The sequence below is a fragment of the Echeneis naucrates genome, chromosome 3 (assembly GCF_900963305.1).
Source record: "Echeneis naucrates chromosome 3, fEcheNa1.1, whole genome shotgun sequence".
NCBI classification, from domain to species: domain Eukaryota; kingdom Metazoa; phylum Chordata; class Actinopteri; order Carangiformes; family Echeneidae; genus Echeneis; species Echeneis naucrates.
In genome coordinates this window covers 16,254,938-16,276,700 of record NC_042513.1, presented here as the reverse complement: position 1 = coordinate 16,276,700, position 21,763 = coordinate 16,254,938, and the positions used below count along the sequence as shown (strand labels likewise).

General features: G+C 39.2%; 2 protein-coding genes across 4 annotated transcripts in view; one reads left to right on the top strand and one right to left on the bottom strand.

The window, feature by feature from the left end:
* cep89 (centrosomal protein 89) overlaps window positions 1-21,763 on the top strand; it is a 50,430-nt gene that overhangs the window by 23,118 nt on the left and 5,549 nt on the right. Inside the window, exons 16-17 of one of the 3 annotated variants that reach the window (XM_029497842.1) lie at window positions 12,077-12,225; window positions 18,738-18,980. In XM_029497842.1, the coding sequence (XP_029353702.1) occupies window positions 12,077-12,225; window positions 18,738-18,980 (392 nt within the window). Of the gene's footprint in view, window positions 1-12,076; window positions 12,226-18,737; window positions 19,834-21,763 lie in introns of those variants that run through there. The other 2 variants (XM_029497841.1, XM_029497843.1) reach the window with 2 other exon arrangements.
* LOC115040801 (E3 ubiquitin-protein ligase RNF182) lies at window positions 61-12,166 on the bottom strand. The gene is made up of 2 exons (XM_029497844.1): window positions 11,941-12,166; window positions 61-1,718 (listed from the first exon to the last, which is right to left on the bottom strand). Exons 1-2 carry the CDS (start codon window positions 12,002-12,004, stop codon window positions 982-984), a joined length of 801 nt encoding a protein of 266 aa, XP_029353704.1. The 5' UTR covers window positions 12,005-12,166; the 3' UTR covers window positions 61-981.

Here is a 21,763-nt window from a genome sequence, read left to right as displayed (position 1 = left end):
TGCTCTGCAGCTACAATTCAGATTGTTAGAACTGCATTGTTGTCTGAGAAAATGATTTGTTTGAAAAGTTGGTAAATGAAAGAACACTGGCTACTGAGCTTGGCTGACTGAGCAATGGTGTAATGTTCAAGTGTGGAGTTCGCCGAAATATACAACCAAGCACCTCGTTCATCCTAACAAGATGCTGACGTTTGATACTTGATATACAAGGGATATGAGTCTCGATTACTTTGACCAGTATGTGTGGAGATTAGGAAGAGAGAAGAAAGTGAGAGAATAAAAAGCACAGATTTGGCCAAATTCATTAGTTCTGTAATTTGTATTTTAAAATATGCATTGCAAAGCAATTATGCTTTTTTTCTCCCTCACTTGGGACTCTTGTTGTCAAACATCTTCTCAAATAGATTTTGTTGTAATATTTCTGCCATTGATTAGTAACACACAGAAATTGGCATTCCTGCAACTATTGCTAATGGATGATCCCTGAAAAAGCAGTATTCCATATCCTGATTTACATAGAGTTGTTCAGCCAGAGTATAAAAATGTTGAAAAATATTGGATATTGACAGCTAAATCTATAAATGTCAGGCCAATGCTTTCCCTTCATACAGTTTACAATTATTTATGATAATTTCAGGAGCTGATGATATGACCAGTATCACTATAAATTCTGAGTGACTCACACCTTTAAAAGAGAGAAGAAACACTTGGTAAGATGTAGCACTAACATAAATATGGGCTCGATACACTGATAAATGAGGGCCCAGGACTTAAACAGCGCTCTTATTGTTTGACTCAGTTTAAATGTTTGTTCCTAAATCTTAGACTAGCTCATACACACAACAGAGAACAAACAAGGTCACAGAAATACATACAAAAATGAAGGTATAGGCGCTGGTCCCCGAACAGGGCTTGTAGAACAGATTTCTGGGTTTCATTAAGTCGGCCTAAGATTATAGACCATGAGGAAACTGTTTCATATCAAGCCCTGGGTGAGCAGTCACACATACCCTGACACAGACACTGGCAAAATCCATAGACCAAGCAAACTGTCAAACTTGATGGTACCAAGCTAACACAAACAATACCCAGAGTTACTCTCTGGATCACTAACAGGTAGATTCCTAGAGGCAGTGAGCCAAAGTATAAGAAACCCAGCAGCCAGACCAGGATGCGTGGGACATGATTGCAGAGCTTGGAAAGTGCGTCCTGATCGGCTGGCCCATTGGAAACCATCGATACTGAGTCCAAGCTCTGCTCTGTGAAAATATCAGAGCGGCTTGGGGAGTGCTGGGAGTTCCTCTGAACTTCCATTATGGTGATGACCAGACAGTTGGAGGAGTCATGAGATGGACTAGAGGAGGAGAAACTCTTTGGAGTCAGGACCACTTCCTTCTTGTGGTCAGAGCTCCAGGACTTTTCCCGCATTGCCAATTGGGACATGATGTTAGCATCGTCAGGCAGGGCTGACACCTCAAACTCTGTGATTTCAGTTTGGTGACGGCAAAAGGGGCAGGGGATGCAGCTTGCGCCATCAGTAATATCCAGGATCTTAACCAGGCAGCGGGCACAGACTCTGTGCAGGCAGTCCAGGATCTTAGGCTTGCGGTTGTGGGCATTGTAGCGCTGGTAACAGATTTTACACTCTAATTCCTCTGGTGGGGGACAGTCCTTCCCCTCTAACTCAGGCTGAGGGGAGCTCATCTTCAAGTCATGATCTGGGGAAAGAAATAGAGACAGAGACAGTGTGATTTTTATCTTATCCAGCATTGCACGTCTTTGAATAGGATGCTAAGGGTGGCACTAAACCAAGCAGATGTTTCTGACTAAACTTTCTGGTGCGTCTCTGTACAGTAAGAAAACTTCAGGACTATAGCTTCTCCTCTGACTGCATCTGATTTGTGGTTTGTTAATTGGATCAATTGAGCAATTGAGTACATAATATCAGGATCTATACCTGACTATATGCACTCTATGTGTAATAACACGATAAAGATCATAGTACACTTAAGCTATGGAGGAGCAGATGAAGCTTGGTGGAGAGTCACCAGGCAGCTTTTTCTGTTTATATGGGTTTTGTCTCCTCCATGATGGAGAGTCATCCCTCCTCATTTCTCAGAGTCTACCATGTGTCTCATCATTGTAGTACAGCACCTCATTTTTCTAGGCCATTATTGTACCTTCTCAAATCCAGATGAGTGATGAAATCCTTGAACTTCATTCTCCAGGTGTTTAATCAGTGTTCCCCTTCTTAATACCTCCCACAGTGAGAGGATATGGATCCAAATGCCCACTATTGCGTGTCATCCAGATGTGACAACATGGGTAGGTTTTTGCAGCAGAAACTGCTTTGTAGAAGTCTTGGTTTTGTTTTTTTTGGGGGTTTTTTTGGTTAAATTTAGTGTGAGGAGGAAAAAAGTTAAGTCTTCACGTAAGTCTCCAAAAAATTGGAGTACTTTATAGACCAATAGCTGCTGTTTATCCATTCACCTTACTTCTTACTTTACACCTATATTTGGTCATTACCAAGCCCCCCTTCCTACAGGAAGATACTATATAAAGAAAGCCTGCTATCCCATTCATGACCATGAAATATAGATTGAATAGCTAAATGTTGTGTTGGCAATTGCCCAGTAGGCCTCTCTGTGACTTGCTGACTGTTAAATATTTCAGCCACCAGTCTGTTACATTTGAAACGCCTTCTGAAAGATGTCAGAAAGATCCAGGTCCTACTACATAAATCCCAGGAGCAGAATCATTCAGGTTTTGTCTGAAGACAAGGGCAAATAATTTTGAAAGAAGAAGATTTTAAACAAGTTTTGAATGTGATTTATCAGGTTGTATCTTCTTTTTCTTTTCTTTTAATAGCTCATTGCTATCTTTAGTGGCACATTACCTTTTCCAGCCATCGTTATTTACTATCTCAGTGCCGTTGCCAGAAGTGTACATTCAACTGGGTGTTTTCAAGGAATCCACACATGCAGCAAACCTCTATTCCTCCATGTCTTCCCTTTGTACAGACCAACCAAGTGTAACAGTTATGACACCTACATTTGTTCCCTGAAGGAGAGGAACGAGGTGACACCTCAAAACTATAAAATGTCATCATATCTGCGCAGCCTGACTGAAAACACTTGAACACCTGTACTCACATGACTTGTAATTTTTATGATGTTGAGTTGCCCAGTTGTCCAAACCATGATGATCCCTCCACTCCACAAATTTATGAAAACACTGACGTGGTGTTGATGTTGATATACAGTATGGTACCCTTTCTACAACATGAAGTGTTCATGTTCAGCCTTGGCTGAAATGATTATTTGTGAAGACCAAATAATAGGAAACAGTGCTCCATGCCCCAAGGTTTGCTTGGGGAATCACAAGCCGAAACTTTGCCCTGCACAACTGACTTTTATTTGTTTTACCACACTGAGTCTGCTGAGTCTTAGGAAATGAACCACACAGCGAAATATTTGTCTCTGAACTCACTGTCTAAATGTGAACTGATGAATGTCTGAACTCTTTAAGATTATTTTGTAACCCTTTTAAGTATACACAAATCATGCATGTTAATCTCAAGTCTTCAGAGACAAATTGGCATGGTGCATATTATTCTTTTTGCCATTGTGAGCTCCCTGGTTAACAAGCGGGCGCTTTGCAAAATGCCAAGGTATTTATCACATAGCCTCAATCCCCATGTATGCCTTGACCACCAAAGTTTCGCCTTTTTGATCATTTTGTAAAACACTCAGATTGATGCTACTGTTTCAATGTTTCTGTTTTTTCTGATTAGCATCTATTGTTAAACATAGAACACAAGATCTTGTTCCGAGATCGGCATTGGACACTCTATGACAGCCTTCTTAATTATCTCTGACAGCACATACACCAAACAGGTTTGTTCTGTCGTCCCTATTCAGCTTATTCCTACTTAAACAGACAGCTGCATTTATGAAGGAAGACAGAGGTCAAAAGGTGTTGGGATAAAGAACACCTGCACAAACACGCCTGTCTTTTTGAAAAGCAATAAGTAGAATATTCAGTATATATAGTACTATTTGCCGACACCTAGCAACAGTGGATGCCTGTGGCGATGAGCTATTAATGCAAATTATAGCAGGCCCTGTAATACCAGCCAATACTGCATTGCAGTCTTGTGACTAGATGGAGATGAAAGGAAAGCTATAGCATCATTGTATTCACGGTACATTTAGAATACTTACTAGTGATGTAGGTTTTAGGATTGTGATGATGAGTTGATGAGCAATGATCTCTTTGATCACTGATCATCAGAGCTTGTGTTGATAGCTCATGCCTTTGCCAACATTAAGATGATATAGATTTATATTTCTGAACCTGTTGCTTTTCATGGTCATAAATACAACAGTGTTTGAGAGAGAATGAAAAAAAGATCGATAGTGAAATGAAAGCTGTTAACAGCTGTTCCTATTTGTATTTGTTCCTGTTCTTACAGATGTTGTGCGACTACGCTGTGATAATTGAATGTTGTTGGGTGAAGTACCTATATTCATATATAATTTCATTGAACAGCTGATTGGTGTGCTGACTGACAGGCCAGTTAACTGCCCAGTTTACTGACTTATTGAGAGATTGACTGATTGGTTGGTCTCCAAGGCACATGTTATATTTGGAACGTTTAACATTGATTTGTAATGGATATGTCCTCCACCATGGCCAAGGAAGGGGTGAAGGTGAAAGAAAATAAGGAAGAATGACATTGTGCTACTCCTGAAATACAGATACATCTTACTGTGGCAAAAAAATTTGGCTTATCACAGTTTGGAAAATAGTCAATCTTTTTTCAGAATCAATTTCCAGTAAGACCCATGGACATTACAATGAGTTGTGCATTGATTACAGGGGATACTCTCTACCCAAACAGTGTGGTTTGAAGTGTACTTGAGCAAGATGCAGGTCTAGATTAAGCAGAGCTCTTTTCAGTACCATTATTATTTAGAGCAAAAAGAAATGTACTTGCCTCATGATAAATTGTGGGTGTGGGGGCAAATGGTCAAAAACGAACATAAAAAAAGGTCTTGTGATTTATGGCCAGGTCTAGAGTCCCCCAAACACTCCAAACACCAGTCAATGATTTTGTCTGCTGCTCATGTGAATGTTGATTTGTTACTGATTCCTGTTAAAATTTAATGCAATCCCAGAGCAGGCTAACTGTGGACTATGTCTGCATTTCCTCTAAAATGACTTAAACATTTTCTTCAATCATAACAAGGGAAAAAAAAAGCTTTAAACTAAACTCTCTAATCTGCGTTTGGTAAGTTAAAGTGAGGGCAAGCAACAGCACTATAAATCACAATGTTTGAGTTTACATAGGTTAAGTTAATATTGAAAACAAAATACAGGTAACACAGTGGAACAGTGTTTAACGTTAACGTCCCACAACAAGAAAGTTGCAGGTTCCGTTCCCCGGCCTGGGGCCTTTCAGTGCGGAGAATGTTCTCCCCGGGCATGATGTGGGTTTCCTTCCACCGTCCTAAAACATGCATGTTTAGGGTAAGTGGTGACTCTAAATTGCCTGTAGGTCTGAGTGTGAGTGATTGATTGTCTCTGTATTTCTCTGTAAAAGAAAAGATTTGCTATGTGATGCTTCTCTGAATTAAACCATTGATCTGGAGGATTATGTTCCTGCTGCTGTTGGCAGATCTTCCATTTTTGTAATGCCTCTGTTCCGGTGAGAGCCAGATTGGAGGCATTATGATTTCAGCTTGTCTGTCCATACAGCCGACTGTCCCATTCTCCTGAATGCCAAATCTCAGCACGCGTCATGAGGGAATTTCATCCAATCTGATGCAAGCATACACACTGTTCTGGCTTTGTGAATGCAACATCCCAGGAAATTCTTGAGGGAATCTCTTCATATCTGGCAGAAATGTCCATTTGGACTTGAGGATGATTTTAGCAAAAGGTCTGTGTGACCTCATGTCCCTGTGAATGCAATATGTCAGAAAACACCCAAAGGGAATTTCATTACATCTGGAGCATTCACTTTGACTTAAGGATGAATTGAAAGGAATTTGATGGTTAAAGGTCAAAGGTCTAAAGTGAAGGTCACTGTGATCTCAAAGTCATTCTTTTTGGCATATAACTCCAATTCATACACTGATGACAAAATTGAACAAAGACTACAAATGGAATGATGCATTTTGATGTAATGACATTTTCTACCCTAGTGGTCAATGATCAATTTCAGTCTCATGAAGAGAGCAAGGCAGCAAGAAAAGCACTAATGAACAGAAACGGCTGTAAGCAGTCACTGATGGCACAATGACAGCTTTGGTAAATAAGATGAAATAGTGAACAAACAGATTTAAGTAGGTCATGTTATGCAAGTTGATAAAGCCTTGCAATGGGTTTCTGTGTGTATGTATGTGTGTGTGTATATATATATATATATATATATATATATGTGCATTAATTAATCTAACCTGTTGATTACTGTAGGACTGAAATGCAAAATTAAAACAGTTGCTTTGCCATATAGGGTATCACAAAGCAATAGAGTCATTGCTTTGGCAAGATCAATATGTATCCATGCATTATCATTTAGAAAGCTAGCCCTTTCCAGCACCCATTACAGATTCCATGGACATAGCCTGCAAAATCATAAATCCATCTTAGGAAGTCAGCTGACAGTTTGCCATTTCATTTAGTATTCCACGAGCTGATCCAGCCACTTTTGTCCTTTTGGTTTGATAGACAAAATCCTGATTGACTGATCATCTCAAGTCGAAATCAAAAGGCTTTGAATATCATTAGGGCTGACTAAGACCTGTTGCTTTGCAGCAGGAGAGCCCTGAGTTTAAATCTCTATGTTCATGTGGCTTTCCTTTATCTTATTTCCCATACCAGGAGAGCTCCTTTTAAGCTCTTTCAGAGCGGTTACTGGTACTGCCTTTATGTTTTCTATTGGGCACATAATTGCGGTTTTGCTGCAATAATGCACAGGAGTGGCCAAATGAGTGTGGCCATTGGTCCCACAAAATATCTGTCCAGTTTGTGCTGTTGGCTGAGTGGATAGCTGTCCAGTGGAAAATCGCCACATGCTAAATCCTGCTCTGGATGCCATCAAAATGTAGAGCACATAAAGCCGGCTCCTACCTGTAAACACCATTAGGTTGCAAAAGTACAGTATCAAGTGCAGATGTAAGAAGGAATTACCTGATTCTTCTACATTTACCTCTAAAGGTTATTTGCACTTGTGAAATGACAAACCAAGAAATCATAGTGTCAACACAGCACAACAACAAAGAGCCCATTACTATACCACACACCAGAAAACTACCTCATCCCTTCAGTACCTGCTACAGATGTAGCTATTTGCATCTTACACAGCTTATCACACCTCTTTCATCACATTACAAATAATACTGTGTTATCTTCAGCCATCCGAACAAACCATGACACAAATGGAGGCCTACACCACAACAACTTCACTCTACCTTGTGGGAGGTAGCCAATTAGATCCTCCTTTACTCTGAGTTACCCACCACTGGTCAAGGAAGCGAAATGCCATCAGAACTATTTCTTTGAAGATAATGCAGTTTTTCTATCCCAGCCTTTTCACAGTGATGTCATTGTTTCAGAATTCTTAGAACAGAATTGACAGTAGTTTAATGTTAATGCGTTTACGCACTTGAAAATTTGAGTTTTAGAGTGGAATAACTGCTGCTGGGAATTCAAACTTCATCTAAAATAGTATGATGTTGGAAGTGAGGCTACAAGGTGTTGATCAAAGTAATTGCAGGTTAAAACATAAAAGAGGAGGCTGCATATCCAGCAGTCTAAGCTGAGGCTGTTTGTAGCACTTGTTGGCAGTGGCACAAACTGTGTTTCAGCATAAGGTAAAACATATGGCACTGCTCAGATAGGCTGGCTTTGACGAGGCAGTAGGTCCCAAAGGACCAATTTCAGCTGGGTTTTTCAAACAAATGAGCGAATTAGAAGTTTGGTCTTTTTAGGAAATGAGACGCCACATACGTTCACCTCTTTCACACAGCAGCCACCTGTACGATCTCAACTGGCACAGGAGATTGATTTAATCGGTGAGTCTGGATTCCATACACATTTTTTTTTTTTTTTTTATTCGTATCATGTGAGTTGGCTGGCAGAAATATGCATCAAAACAGCTTTGTAGCTCAATTCCCATATGCGCCGTAAAGAATAATGCATGGAAAGTTTGGATGGAGGTTTCAAAACCCTCCAAGATAAAAGTCGATTTCTTTAAAAAAAAAAAAAAAAAAAACACAACAAAAAAGAAAATAATGTTATCATAGAAACAACAGCAAGATGGCTGCGACTGATGGCTCATTCGGTCCCAGCTGGAGAGCTTGTAGCCATTGTGCTATCGCTGAAAAATTCTCAGGTGCAGGTACAAAAAAAATTGCTGATTGGAACCTTGTGTCTTGTGTGAATAAAACAATAACAAAATATTTCTTACAGCCACAATTCCTCACTGGGATGTTGATTGAAAACACTTTCTCTGCTCTCAGTTTTTACTATTTTGGTTGTTATGGGATGGAGAAGGTCTGTCAGCTTCTAAACTGCAGCTCCAAAGGAGGATGTTATGGTTTGGCATTGCTCAGCTCAACTTGTTGTGAGGGCTAAATGTCACCTGCTTCAGCTGGGTTGATGCTGGCGCCCTGCTGTCTCCCTGGGGGGGTTAATGGAGATTCAGGCATTTTGCTTCCTAGAATATACTACTGTAAAATGTAACACCACATCTATTTAATTACCGAGTGCCACTGAGAATTAGCATGCTGGTCAGGCAGAGAAATAGGGCCATAATGAAGGCAGAGGCGTTTACCTTCTTGATATATAATCAGAGAAGATTCACAAATCTTTCAGATGGAGAGATTCCACTTCCTGCAGTTCCTGAGCTCCACGCCTTTGTTTGGCTTCATCTTGACTTTGCTTCATGTTTGACATGTAACCTTGGTGTACTATTCATTTCCTGAAGTAACAGTGGCACATAAAAAAAAAAAAGTAAATAAATCCTTATTTCAGGTTTTGGGCTATTTTGGAGTGGAAAAACAATTCCAAATCATGGCGCCATTGAGGTACATTGCTCAGAATATGAGCTATTTATTATAAACATCTTGAAACATTTTGGACCCTTCACATGGTTGGTAACATTATTCAGTTGTGGGTTCATTTCGCCATATTTAACATTCTCAGACTACTTCGGAGATCAGAGCTTTTTATTTGTTGATTGTTGATACTCTCAACCTTAAGCCATGAAGGAAATTGATAGTAAACAGTCAATGTCCTCTTCAGTCAAATTCTCTTTATATAGTCTGATGTCATGAATCACAAATATTCTTTATGGGGCTCCCAAAGAGCATCATACTGTAGCAGGGTGGTGGCTGATGACATGTGGTGTCACCTAATAATCACCAAGATGTCCCTCTTCAGACTTAAGTGATAAGCCCATATCATCATCAGAGCTCTTTTGGCAGTAAGCCTGAATTAAATTTAGCATGCATATGATACATGTATGTCTTTCCCAATTTAAACTATAAGTAAATAATTTCTCAGGGCTGATTTGATCCAGTGTCGTTCTGAGCTCTGCTCCCAGTTGCAACTGAGTCATTCCTACATTGTTTTTTTCAGCCTATCTCTTTCAAACACTGCTTGAAATTCATGCCTCTTGCATATGCATATTAGTGGAAACAGAGCAGCCCAGGTAGTGAGAGTAAATTGCAATATTTGAAATATTCACAGTCAATATAGCTATTGGTTGAAGTTTCCAGCACCTGCTAAAAGAAAAACACCCACAGCTTTTCTCAGGTGTATGTCAAAATCTACAGGTAATGATAATGTACCTTGTGACTACCATTATGAAAGAATGCCATCATAGACCAAATGTAATGACATCAATACTTAGACTTCTATCCCTCAATGGCGTTAATGCATGCCAGGCCAGAGTTGACCAGGACATACAATGCTCACATCAGTATACTTCCATCATCCATGCAGTGGGTGTTATTACCTACACGTCTCACCCTGCGCTAATTATGACTTTCTCATGGGTTTCATGAGATGAGGGTTCTGTTTATGTATTGTGGTCTTGAATTACATCGAATAGAATAAAATTACATTTTAGACGCATAATGGTTGTACTCTTTAATCCTATTGAAGGCATTGAAGGTACATGTTATAAATACTAGTTGTATTGACTATGCCATTGAAGGTGATTCATCCCTTATGAAAATGGGAAATTGAATGTGGTAAGTGATTTGATGTATTATGGATTATAGCTTGATTTTGTTCTTTGTGGACTATTTTCCCTTAGCTTCCATTTTCTTTTTTCTTTTTTTTTTTTTTTTTAATCTCTTTGCAATGGATTCTTAGATATGTGAAATGGTAACATAAGCTATGGAAATAGAAGAAACCATGCAATGCTCTCACTTAACTGATTCCAAACTACATTCAGCCTCACATAGTGACGGCAGACACACCCCCACTCAGCTTCTTGAGATAATTGATCCACTGTGTCCTAGTTATCCTACTTCCTATATATTTTACATTATAATACAGTTAAATGCTCATATAGTATGTCATTGTTTTTGCTTTAGAATTTTATTTAATCTCCTATATATAAGCACTGACTATAGATGGTATGATTGTACAGTATAATATGGAACAGTTCAGTAGTAATGCTGTTAATGTAAATAAATACATTTCATTCATTGCTGACCAAGTAAAGGCATGTTAATTCATTTATGGATTTTTTTTTCTTTGGTAACTGTATTTGTTAGTTAGTGTCTTTTCACACAATTTACAGATTGTAAATTGTACAGATACTTTATTCACTAAGTCTTTTATACAGAGGCATTTTGACATTCTCTCAGCTTTCAATTCAGGAAGGGTAGGAATAACAGGCTGTGTGTGCCAGACATTTACCACATCCAGTCAGAAGAGGAAAATGTGTCAAAATTACAAAACTTCCCATCACATACAGATGCATTCAAAGCCACAGACCAAATCATATAAAATGTAAAACGTGAATCTTGGTTGTTGCCGGCTCAGGAAAAAGCATCTGAAACCTGTTGGTATTTTTCTGAAGAAAAAACCAGTCATGAAGCGAATCAGCATTTTAATGTCTCCTTCATGTAGCAGTACCCCAATCTGCTACCGTAAGTGCAAATATTTAAAAGAAAGGGGCAGAGCAGCTTCTGCACAGTCTCATGGATAAATCTGCTTCAAAATCATCATCTTGCTTAATTGCTTCAGTGCATATTGTCAAACAGTCAATTCCAAACAAGCCAGTGACATTGCCACTGATAATCTATCAACAGTATGTAGGGTAAAAGAGTCCAGCAGCTTGTTTTTTCTACCCTTTACCAAGGAGACATGGGTGATAAACTCCAATGCACTCACACAAATAATTGGCTGACAGAAGGCAAGCACACAGTGTCTGTCCTTATTCAGACCTTGTTCTTTTTATCTCTAAATCCTTTCCAATTGCAGAGCAGCAACACATGCTATCTACCCTCTGATTCTGTTGTGTATTTTTTTACCCTCGGCCTCTCTTGCCTTCTGATTATCTCTTGCCCATACTAGCACACCTTTTTCTTTGCTGATGTCCTGCATTTGCTGAGGTGAACGAGTCCAGATAGGACTACACATGTATTCTACTTCTATGAGTGTGGGCGTTGCACTAAAAGTAGTAGTTATGAACTGTTAGCAGCTACTTATCTGTCAATACGACAACTTAGATATAAGTCTAAAGAAAGAACTAATATGTGTAGGAAACACACTCTCAGAGACGAGCACAAGTACAAACCCTGCAAACAAACACCAATTGCTGTTGAAGTAGAGATACAGTCACCCCAGCCACTCTATATAAGATCTGCAGGTTTGTGTGTGTGTGTGTTTGTGTGTGTGTGTGTTGTTCCTCACCTTCTCCAAATGTGTGTGATTCCCCTTCCTCCACTCCAGTTGTCTCTGTTGTGCTGTCCCTCATTTAGATCCACCTCTTTCATAGAAACACTCCACATCTCATATGTGTGTGTGTATGTGCGTGCGTTATGTGCAGGTGTACAGAAGGCAGGCGTCAACCAAACTGGCAGCGTTGGAGGAGGCAGCAGAGGGCAGGACAGCTTCTTGCCAGAGGGAGATCCTTCACCTGCAGAGGCTGCTAAGAGAAAGACAGGAGGCTGAGGAGAGACTACTGCAGTCCAAACGGTAGGAGGGGAGTGAGGAGAGAGAGAGAGGAAGAGGGAGGAGAAACGGTAGACGGCAGCTAGGCAGAAAAGAGGGAGGCAGATAGGGAGAGAATGTGTGAATGAGAGGACGAGGACAAATTGAGGCAATGGTGTGTGTGTGTGGAGACAGAGCAGGTCACATCAAAAGAACAGCTACCAACTAGAAACAGAAAGATGTCTAGACATATCAGGTTCAGGCTTCTGTCTTCAAATATAGTTTTCCACAAAAAGATTCATTATAGAAGGACCCCATAATAACACAAAAATAAAGTGTACGTATCTAATTACTAGCCAATTTTTTTTTCATAGTGAATGTTCTGGTACCCACGTGAAAGTTTAAAATAACAAGGAACAAGGAAAGGAAATACCAGTGATTTCCAATATACTGACAGGTTCTTAGTGATCAAAATTAAAGTTGTTACAACGCATCATTTCAAGATGCAAAAATTTTAAACAAACAGACTAATAAAGTCTCTGTACACTGGCTGCACAGGCTGCTCAGCACCAAATAAATTACCAGCAGAGTAAGCTATGAGACAGTGAACCATGAATAATTATCAGTTGATCTACAAACAGCTTTAACCAGGTGCTGTGAGAGTGTCAAAACAACTATAAAATAGTTTAATGGCTCTGCAGTCACTCTCTGTGGATATTGCAATGCAGCAACTTTGGTATAAAAAAAAAAAAATGTCTGAATGTTTTACTGATATTTTCAGTATCAGTACCTGTGCAATTCACCATCATAAAAATCAACAACTTATTGTAACATAATACCACAGACCATTGTCACAAATTTCTTTTGTACAGAGGAGTCAGTGTTACTGGGAGTTTTAACTCCCCAACATTATTATCTATGTGAACCTTGAATCCAAATAGCAAGTTAGCTTTCAACAACACAGTGCAAACTTCAACAGTTCTACAACTCACTTACCAACTTACAACAACACCTGAATGGGTAAAAAATACACCACAGTAACAAGCACAACACCACACATGAGTGACACACTCACGAATCAAGTAAGACATGCTTGTTTCTCGGTTTTCATCTATGTATTGTACACTTCCATTCTCTTTGTTGATGCTGACTGACTTGTCTGTAAACCAGTGGACTCCCAGAGCTCCACTCCATAAAATTCACTCTCCACAATAAACCAGTTAACCCCCTCTGAACCTGGAGCAGTCCACACTGTGTTTGCTTATTCACAGAGGTTGTGCTTGAAGGAAGAACAGTCTTATCTGCTTTTCAACAGAATTTTACTATGTGCCTAAAACATAATAGTTAAGTGTTCCAGTGAAAGGCCTGTTGCTGTGACTAACAACAAGGGTTGATTGTTAATGATTGGTTTTGGTAAACTTGTTAATACCAGACAGTGGGTTGGTTTGTTTTGTTTTGGGTTTTGTGTGTGTGCTCTCTGTTTGTGTCTTTCGTGCAATCTCAGATGGTACTGGATAACAGTATGTCAAATCATAAAAAGAAGAGCAATCTTGCAAATGAAGGTTGTTCGTTTATGATAAGCGTAGATGATTGTGTTACACTAATTTAATTTTCCTGGTGACTGTATTTAGCAAAAGAGATGCAACACAATTCTGGCCTTCATGCCAGGACACGCTTGTGGCATACACACAAAAACAAACAATCAAACACGTATTTGAAATGGCAATGCTTGTCTTTTGGTAATGGAACAAATTAAAGAATGAAGCCCATGAGTTATGGCTGAATTTCACTGAGAGGTTATTTCAAAATATTGCTACAGGATGACACCCTTGAAAAACCCAGACGGGTACTCTGTTGCTCCCAAAACAACCAACCACTTCCCCTTTATTCCCCTGTCAGTATGGCTGTTTTTAGCTCAGTGTCTGGGCCTGCTGCCTGCTGCTATCAAATGAAAGCTAGCTAATCAGATTGTTAGAAGATCCTGTCCTGGTCTGCCCTGAGGGCATCTTAATGACAAATCACACACCGTTCACACGACTAACCTACTGGCTCCTCCAGGCCACAATCCACTGTACCAGAAAACATGGACCCCTCCCTGCTCCCTGGACCATGTAGGTCATTGGGACGCATGTGAGGGACACCCTGACTGACCTCCAAATAATGAAAGCTAGAAAAACTTGGTAGTTGGTGAGCTCCTATAAAACGTCTGGTGTTGAGAATCCAGGCCTCCCCAGTTAAACATTTGGAAGTAAGAAGTCAAATTTCTCACCTCCACACAGATGAAAAATCCATCTCTTTTCTCTCTCTGATCCAGTTTTGTATTCTGGCCATGTGCCACTAGCAAAGATGCTGATAGGTTGTGATTGCTGTCTACAAACCCTCCAGGGAACCAGCGCTGCCTGAGACTTCCAGGTGCTCAGGAGGGGAATGAGCTTTCGGATCACTTTTTCCCCCTCCAAAAGCAGTCCTGGGTTCCCCTAACAGAAAGATTTACTACACATGAGCAATGAGTGATTTTCATAAATAGTTTCTAGTGCCAGATGTCATCAGCTGGCTGAGAGTGCAATTTTATTTTAATTTGTTTAATTTGTTTCAAATGTGTTATATTCAAAAGGATTACCTGATTTTCTGTGCGTGGGATTTAACAAGTTCAATAGTTGTAATTGGTTAAGATGAAGGGGAAGTACCGGAACTGAAGGAAATAGTCAGACAATAGTTTTACATAAATAAACAGTAAATATATATATTATATAACATATATAATAAATATATATAAAATATATAATAATAAAATAATAATATAATAAATAAACAAACAATATAAATGCTATTCTGTTTTGGTGTGTTTGTTTTTTTATTTTTTTTAATGAATGTAAAATATGTCTGGATTCTATTTTGGTAGTGATGAAATTGTCATCAGTCTAATGTTTGTAGGGAAAATACCCAGACGATTACATTCAGGATAAACTTGTTTTTATTTAAAAGTATTACAACTTGGTGAATAAGTGTTTCAGCCTGAGAAAATAAGCAGTGCAAATATTATTTTAATGGAATAGACACTTGAGACTTCATGCATAGTTAATGTCAAAGCCCAAAAATGCAGATAAACAGATTTTATTAGGACTTAATTATCCATTGGTTTCCCATTAGATTGTGGAGTGGTTGTGAAGCGACTTTATGCAGCAGAGCAGAAACAACAGGTAGGAAAGAAAGGCACATTTATGAGGCTAAGGCTCATGTTATAACTCCAAGTTTGGAGTTATGAATCAGTAGAGTGCAAGAAACATATCATGAAAAGCACTACATGAAAGTGACAGTACTGGGTGGTTGTTTCAGTATTTGGGGACATTTGCCATCCCACTGAAGTAGCTGCTATGAGGTTTGTACCCATTGCTCTTTAGTCTCTCTGGAGGCTCAGCTCTCAAAGATAATCCCGCACTAAGATTTTATTTTTTTTTTTTTTTTTTGACATTTATCAAAAGTAAACAGCTGAAGTGTTTCTTGTTTATAGTAGAATTGGCCTCATTCCACCGGACCAAAGCTTTTCTCTCTATAATAAAACAGCAATTGATCGTACTGTTTGAAGGATGAATCATGAAACAACACGCTTGTTTTTGAAAAATTCTCAGATCACATAAATTATTCGTCAGTTTTAAAGTAAATCTGAATCTGAAAAAAAAGATATCGATAAAGAGTAGCCAGTGGCATGCACAACTCATTCATTAATATGTTACTGACGGACCTGCCTTATAAGCCCCACCGCTCAGAATAGCGCTGATGATTGTGAGTGTCGGGGCTCTTCTGTTGTAGAAGAGTAGAGCAAATCCTGAGATGGCTGCCTCTTATTGAAGCTAAAATTGTAATGGCGATAACTGGGCCAACAGGGCTGCTTCTGAGACTTCACTATAGGTCTGACTGCAGCTGTGTGCCCTCATGGTCGCACAACTATCCCCTCACATTACACACAGACACACCTACTGAGTTTTCAATCTCTTATAGTGCAAGGTTTATCTTGTTATCTGTCTGAATAATCTGTCTACCTTCATGGGAAGCAGACCCGAGTGTGGTTGCCATGGGAAACACACATGTACATGCTATTTAGTTTGAGTATAATACTTCCTCTGTCAAATGACGACAAAGGACAAACTATTTTACAGTCCACTTAATTCTATTTATTTATTTTTGTTATTGTTTTTTTTTTTTTAAAGGATGAGATCTCTATTTTCAAATTTAGCTATTAAGGTCAGTTGCTTTAACCCTTGACCCTACTTGGCTAGGATAGCCTAAAGGTACCATATCCTACATCAACTGTATGGATAATTAAAATAATAATTGAAAAGCCCAACTTCATAGAAAATTAGTGAATTAAAAAAGAGTTCCCAATTTAACATTCTGCCATGCAGTCCTTGTATATGTCATCTTATATAAAATCCCATTTTATAAAATGGCTATTTAAGTAAGTGCTCAAACGTACAGACTGCACGTATATATTTCTTTTTTCATATTTGGTTATAAGCAAAGTAAAGCTGAAATTTGAACTGGTGATAGAGCCATGTGACAAGTGAAATGATCATAATTATTGCAATTCATTCATAGTGTACAGGAATGGCTGCATCAGATTTTTATGACAATACGTCTTCATTACAAGTTTTAACCACCAAAACAGAAGTTAAAGTATCACCTAAATCATCAGAATACATTGTCTGGTTACATTAAATGTGAATAGATGTAAGAACCTGCTGTTGGTACCACATGAATGGTCAGACTCTTGCTGACAGATTGAAACATTAGGATTCATCCTCTGTGGACAATAAATGTCTGCAAAAAACTGCCCCCCCCAACTAGAATAAGCAGATAACTGAGAGTCCAGACAGGGCAGCTCGTCAGGTGCTGACATATGTGCAGCCTATGACAGGGGAGCTTAAATGCATCAACCATTACAACAGTGACAACACTCACAAGTAATTACGAGCTATCTCCTCCTGCTGTGACGTCTTTCTCTTCAACATTATTCCCACTGCTTCTCTTCTACAAGCACACTGGTCACATTTTGTTCAAGTTGTCCTTTGAAATACCACCCAGCAAGCACATATATCAGAAACAGGAGCACATGAGCAGCATTGATCATATAATGTATAAGCAGAGAGGGCTCTTAAACAGCAGAGCTCTGTCAGTGAATCAAAAAATTCTCTTACACTTAGATAATTATTCTGGTTAGGACTCTTATCAAATGGTTATGTGGCATTTTTACCTTCTGGTGGGGTTTCACCAGGTGAGCTCTTCTTTAGGTTTAGGTAAGCAGTTTCTTTTAGTTACGCTTCATATCATGTTTTGGCAGCTTAATCAGCAACATGCTGATTATGAAAGTCAGATTGTTTAATGATGTAGATTTTTCTGTACAATTGGAAGGAAATCTGAACAAAGATTTTTCTGCTCACTGCATCCAGACCACATTTACTTTGAGACATCAGAGCTTATTTTATGCCAAATCTTAAATGTCATCACATCTGTCATCAAAAATGTCCGTTGTAGGCTGATTAGGGTTTGTATCACTATTAGAACAGGAAGGAAATAGCTTTATGTGAGTTTGACAACATGGACTTCCAAGTTAGATGCTTTAACAACCACTCTACGCTGACAGTTATTTCCATATGATGAAAGAGCAGTCTAACACCCTGATTGAGCCGTGTTATTGCTGCTTTATATAGAGACACTTCACTCTCTCCTGAATGGTGTCTGCTGAGTTCATTTGTTGGAGAAGTACTCTTGTGCTTTAGCTAAATGATGCTTTCTAGCACAAAGGTGAGTGTTGTTGCCATCAGACACTGCAATCGAAAAAATCTTGATATATGTGTGTGCGTGCGTGCGTGTCAGTGTGCTAAGGAGGGGGAGCGAGACACGAATGAGCTTTAATCAGATCCATTTTTGTTTTACCAAGTTTGAAGTGTCTCTCCTTCCTAAATGAGGAAAGAGATGATTGATGCAATTGTATTGCCTGCAGTCTGGTGTCTTTGGATGTGGATGAGTAAACGGTGGTGGAAAATGAACTCCAAACATGATTTTTGTCTTGTGCATTGCTGATAGAAGTTTGAAATTGAGCTTGGTGAGCTACTGGAGTCAGTATGCCCCATAATGCCACTTGCTGTTTTCTGTGTAATTGTAATGCTCAGGACATTTGCACAGAAGTTACCTGATAACCTGACATTGGTTTGAGGGAACGTGTAGACCTAATGGACAGAAATGCATTGACTATTGGAAACATCTGAGGAGACCTCAAGATGTCCACTGTATGAGCACAGATATACTGTACATCACTTGATATTCCAAACACCTTCTCTGCTACTACCATACATCTGCACACACACACGTACATATCTTCACCATACTAGGACTGCTTTTGTTTACTTTGCCAACCAGTTAGATTCAGTTCACAGAACATTCATTGTTTTTTAGGAACAACTTTTTATTTACTTGTGACTGCTCAAGAACTTGTCTTGTCAAAATAGACCAACTGACTTTATCCCCTGCATTCCTCATTTTCTCTTTTGATCCTTCAGGGAAGTAGAGGAAGAATTGGAGGTGGTGTGGCAGGTGGCAACCAGAGAAAACCGGGATATGAAAGAGACTCTTTTGGACTCCAGAGCCACTGCAGACCTACACGGCGGGTCAGTTTCTGGTAGTGGCTCTCCTGGCTGGCTTTCTCCGGCTTCAGATGAAAAAATCTTGTCCACGAAGCATCAGCCTCACAGCTCTGGGCTTCCCCTGTTCACCTCACATCAACACCCTGGGCTCCAGAGAAGGTCTGTGTTTAAATCTGATTCAGACCATCAGAAAGATTCATCAGATGAAAAGAATAAACACGGGCTGGACTTTTATTGCTAAAACCTTCACAGTCATAACCCTGACAGCCAAGCTTCTCAGTCCACATGTTAAGCTGTGGATACACAGTATGTCAGCTTGAGTTGGCCTCACACATAAATACCATGTAATGTTATTCCTTATTCTGTCACAAAGCCACGTCTGTTCCACTCTACAGTGTGGGACATTTCTGATATCTCTGAGGACTGTTAAGGCTCATCAGACTTTTGAACCCCACTGTGTGGAGAGTAAATTCACTGAAAGTGTGCCCAAATGCACCTTTAATCAGTCTGAGGTGTTAGGACATCATATTTTCATGACCCATGTAATTTTTTGTTGGTCTCAAGGTCTTGTTGATAACACCAAGCAAGTAATGACAAAATTATTAGCGGCTGTTGATCTAATGAGCATAACCAATTTTGCCACCTGCTGGACAAATAATGAATCAACTTTAACATTGTCACCGTGGTAATATTACATGACAGACCACGGGCACATTCACAGTGCATCTGTGAGATCTAAACACTGGGGATCAAGTTCAAAGTCAATATCATCAAAGCACTTTTTATCACAAGATATGAAACTGGCTTCTTGTAGATTGATCAAAATGACATGGAGTGGTTGATCTGCTAAATATTTTACTGTGGGTACAGTATTGAAAACACCTTATTTACATTGTTACATTACAAACCAAATAAAAATTAAAGTAACTTGTTTATAGACGCTTTTCTTAAATATTATTAATATTACTATTCCCCTTGTCCACTATCAGTCTTATATTGAGGCTTAGGTGTAATTTACTGTGTAAATAATAAAATTGATATTTGCTATAAATTTTGATAAACTTGAGTCTCATTTGGGTCCTCTGTCAGTGAGATATACCATTCTTTACTGAGGCAGCTTGTGAAATAATTGTTTTCCAGTATGAAACAGAGCTGAAATCTGTGGCTTTTGACTGTGCAGAGGTAAAGAAATTGCTAAGAAATAAAGACACAGGTTTCTTTCTGTGACTTACCTCCTCCATGCAACTGCATACTGGGTTAAACTAAAACCACAGGGCCGAAAACCGTCTGTAGCAATATGCCACAAATCCCTGCTGACGAACACGCAGCAGAGTGACGGCGGTGCAGTGGCTCAGAGACATAATAGCTGTTATATGATGATGGATACACATAATACTTGGTTAGAGGGTAAAATGGGTGGCGTGGTAGCAAATCTACACACCGTACTGTTGGGAAAAAGGTCAAGTGGAAAATATGAGCCAAAAAAAAAAAAAAAACCAGCCAGACAAATTACAGCATTGAGCTTCTCAGCTACAGTGTTGTAAGCTAGAAACTTAGATGCGCGTCATATGTCAACTGCAATTAGACAAGTGAGCCATCCTGAGTACTGTGTCAGTCCTCTATACACCTATGTACAAACAGAGATACAAGACAAAAGTGATACCAACCACGCATAAAGTACTCCGGCACCGTACCGGATCTCAGGCGAGTGTCGTTGTACTGCGATTAAAACAAGATCAACATTAAAAAAACAAACCTGTTGATGTGTGATATTGTCCTGTTCGAGCAGTCAGTTGAGTTTCCCTATCAATAGAGTGAGTAAAGCAGCTTTCTCCAACCAAACTAACATCACCAGCCAATCAGCAGGGTTACTTGAGTACTGTACTTAAGTACAGTTTTTGAGTATCTGTACTTTACTTGAGTATTATTTTTGGGGGATACTTTTACTTCTCTACATTTAAAGGAAATACATTTCTATTGATGCTCACCTTACTTTTGCGCTAGTCTAACTTTACTCTTTCATTGTTCCTAATTTTTTTGTAACACACACTCCTCTGTGTGTGTTCCAGGTAAGACTATGTCCACAATGTATAATCCTCATCCTACCTGGATTATTTCTCCATAACGATCGGCTCATTCTTCATTATACATCGTGGCCGTATTATTACCTGAACACGCATTAGCTTGTAGCCAGAGTTTGGATGTCTTCTGTGGACATCACTGACAACTCCAACTCCTCATAAATAACATCAACACCTTAAATAAATCCCCCCAGGAACCTCCCTGTCCCTCTCTCTGTGACCTGACTGCAGCTGGAGCCCTCTCCTCTCTGTGTCTTCCTTTCTGATGGAGCTACCAAACTCAGCTGTTTCTGTCAAAGATAACATTTTGTGTCAGCTTTAATACAAGCTAGGCTAATGGACGTTAGCATTAGAGCTGGACAGTTAGCTTAGTTACAAGCTAACTGCGCTGTTTCTTACCTTGCTCTACGTTTCTCGTCCCAAATTCACCGTCACCATCTTTTTAAAAAATATTTGTATATGTAATATTTATTTTATGATTCTTTTCTTTTCCTTTCTGATCACCGATGCTGACTGGACATGACAGGGACAGGCGGGACACGGCTTAGGGAAGGATCGGTGGCCAAACCATTTGTTGGGGGGGTTCAAATTTCAATGAGTGAGTTTGACAGATAAATTAAATTCATATATATATATATATATATATATATATATATATATATATATATATATATATATATATATATATATATATATATATATTACATTTAATGAACTGGTATATTAAATTCTATCCCTTTTTCCTCCATAAACAAGTCATCTCAGTGTGACCTGCATCTATGACAGGAGGCAGAGGAGGAAGTAGACATGGAGCACAGGACAGTCTATTCATCAATGTGAATAGAAGAGACAGCAACATGA

Bases quoted from the DNA above. Each gene is read 5' to 3' on its own strand.
- LOC115040801 (XM_029497844.1), bottom strand. From the start codon at position 12,004: ATGAGGGACAGCACAACAGAGACAACTGGAGTGGAGGAAGGGGAATCA. The intron at 1,719-11,940 runs GTGAGGAACAAC...TTCTTTCCCCAG, and splicing joins ATCACACACATTTGGAGAAG to ATCATGACTTGAAGATGAGC.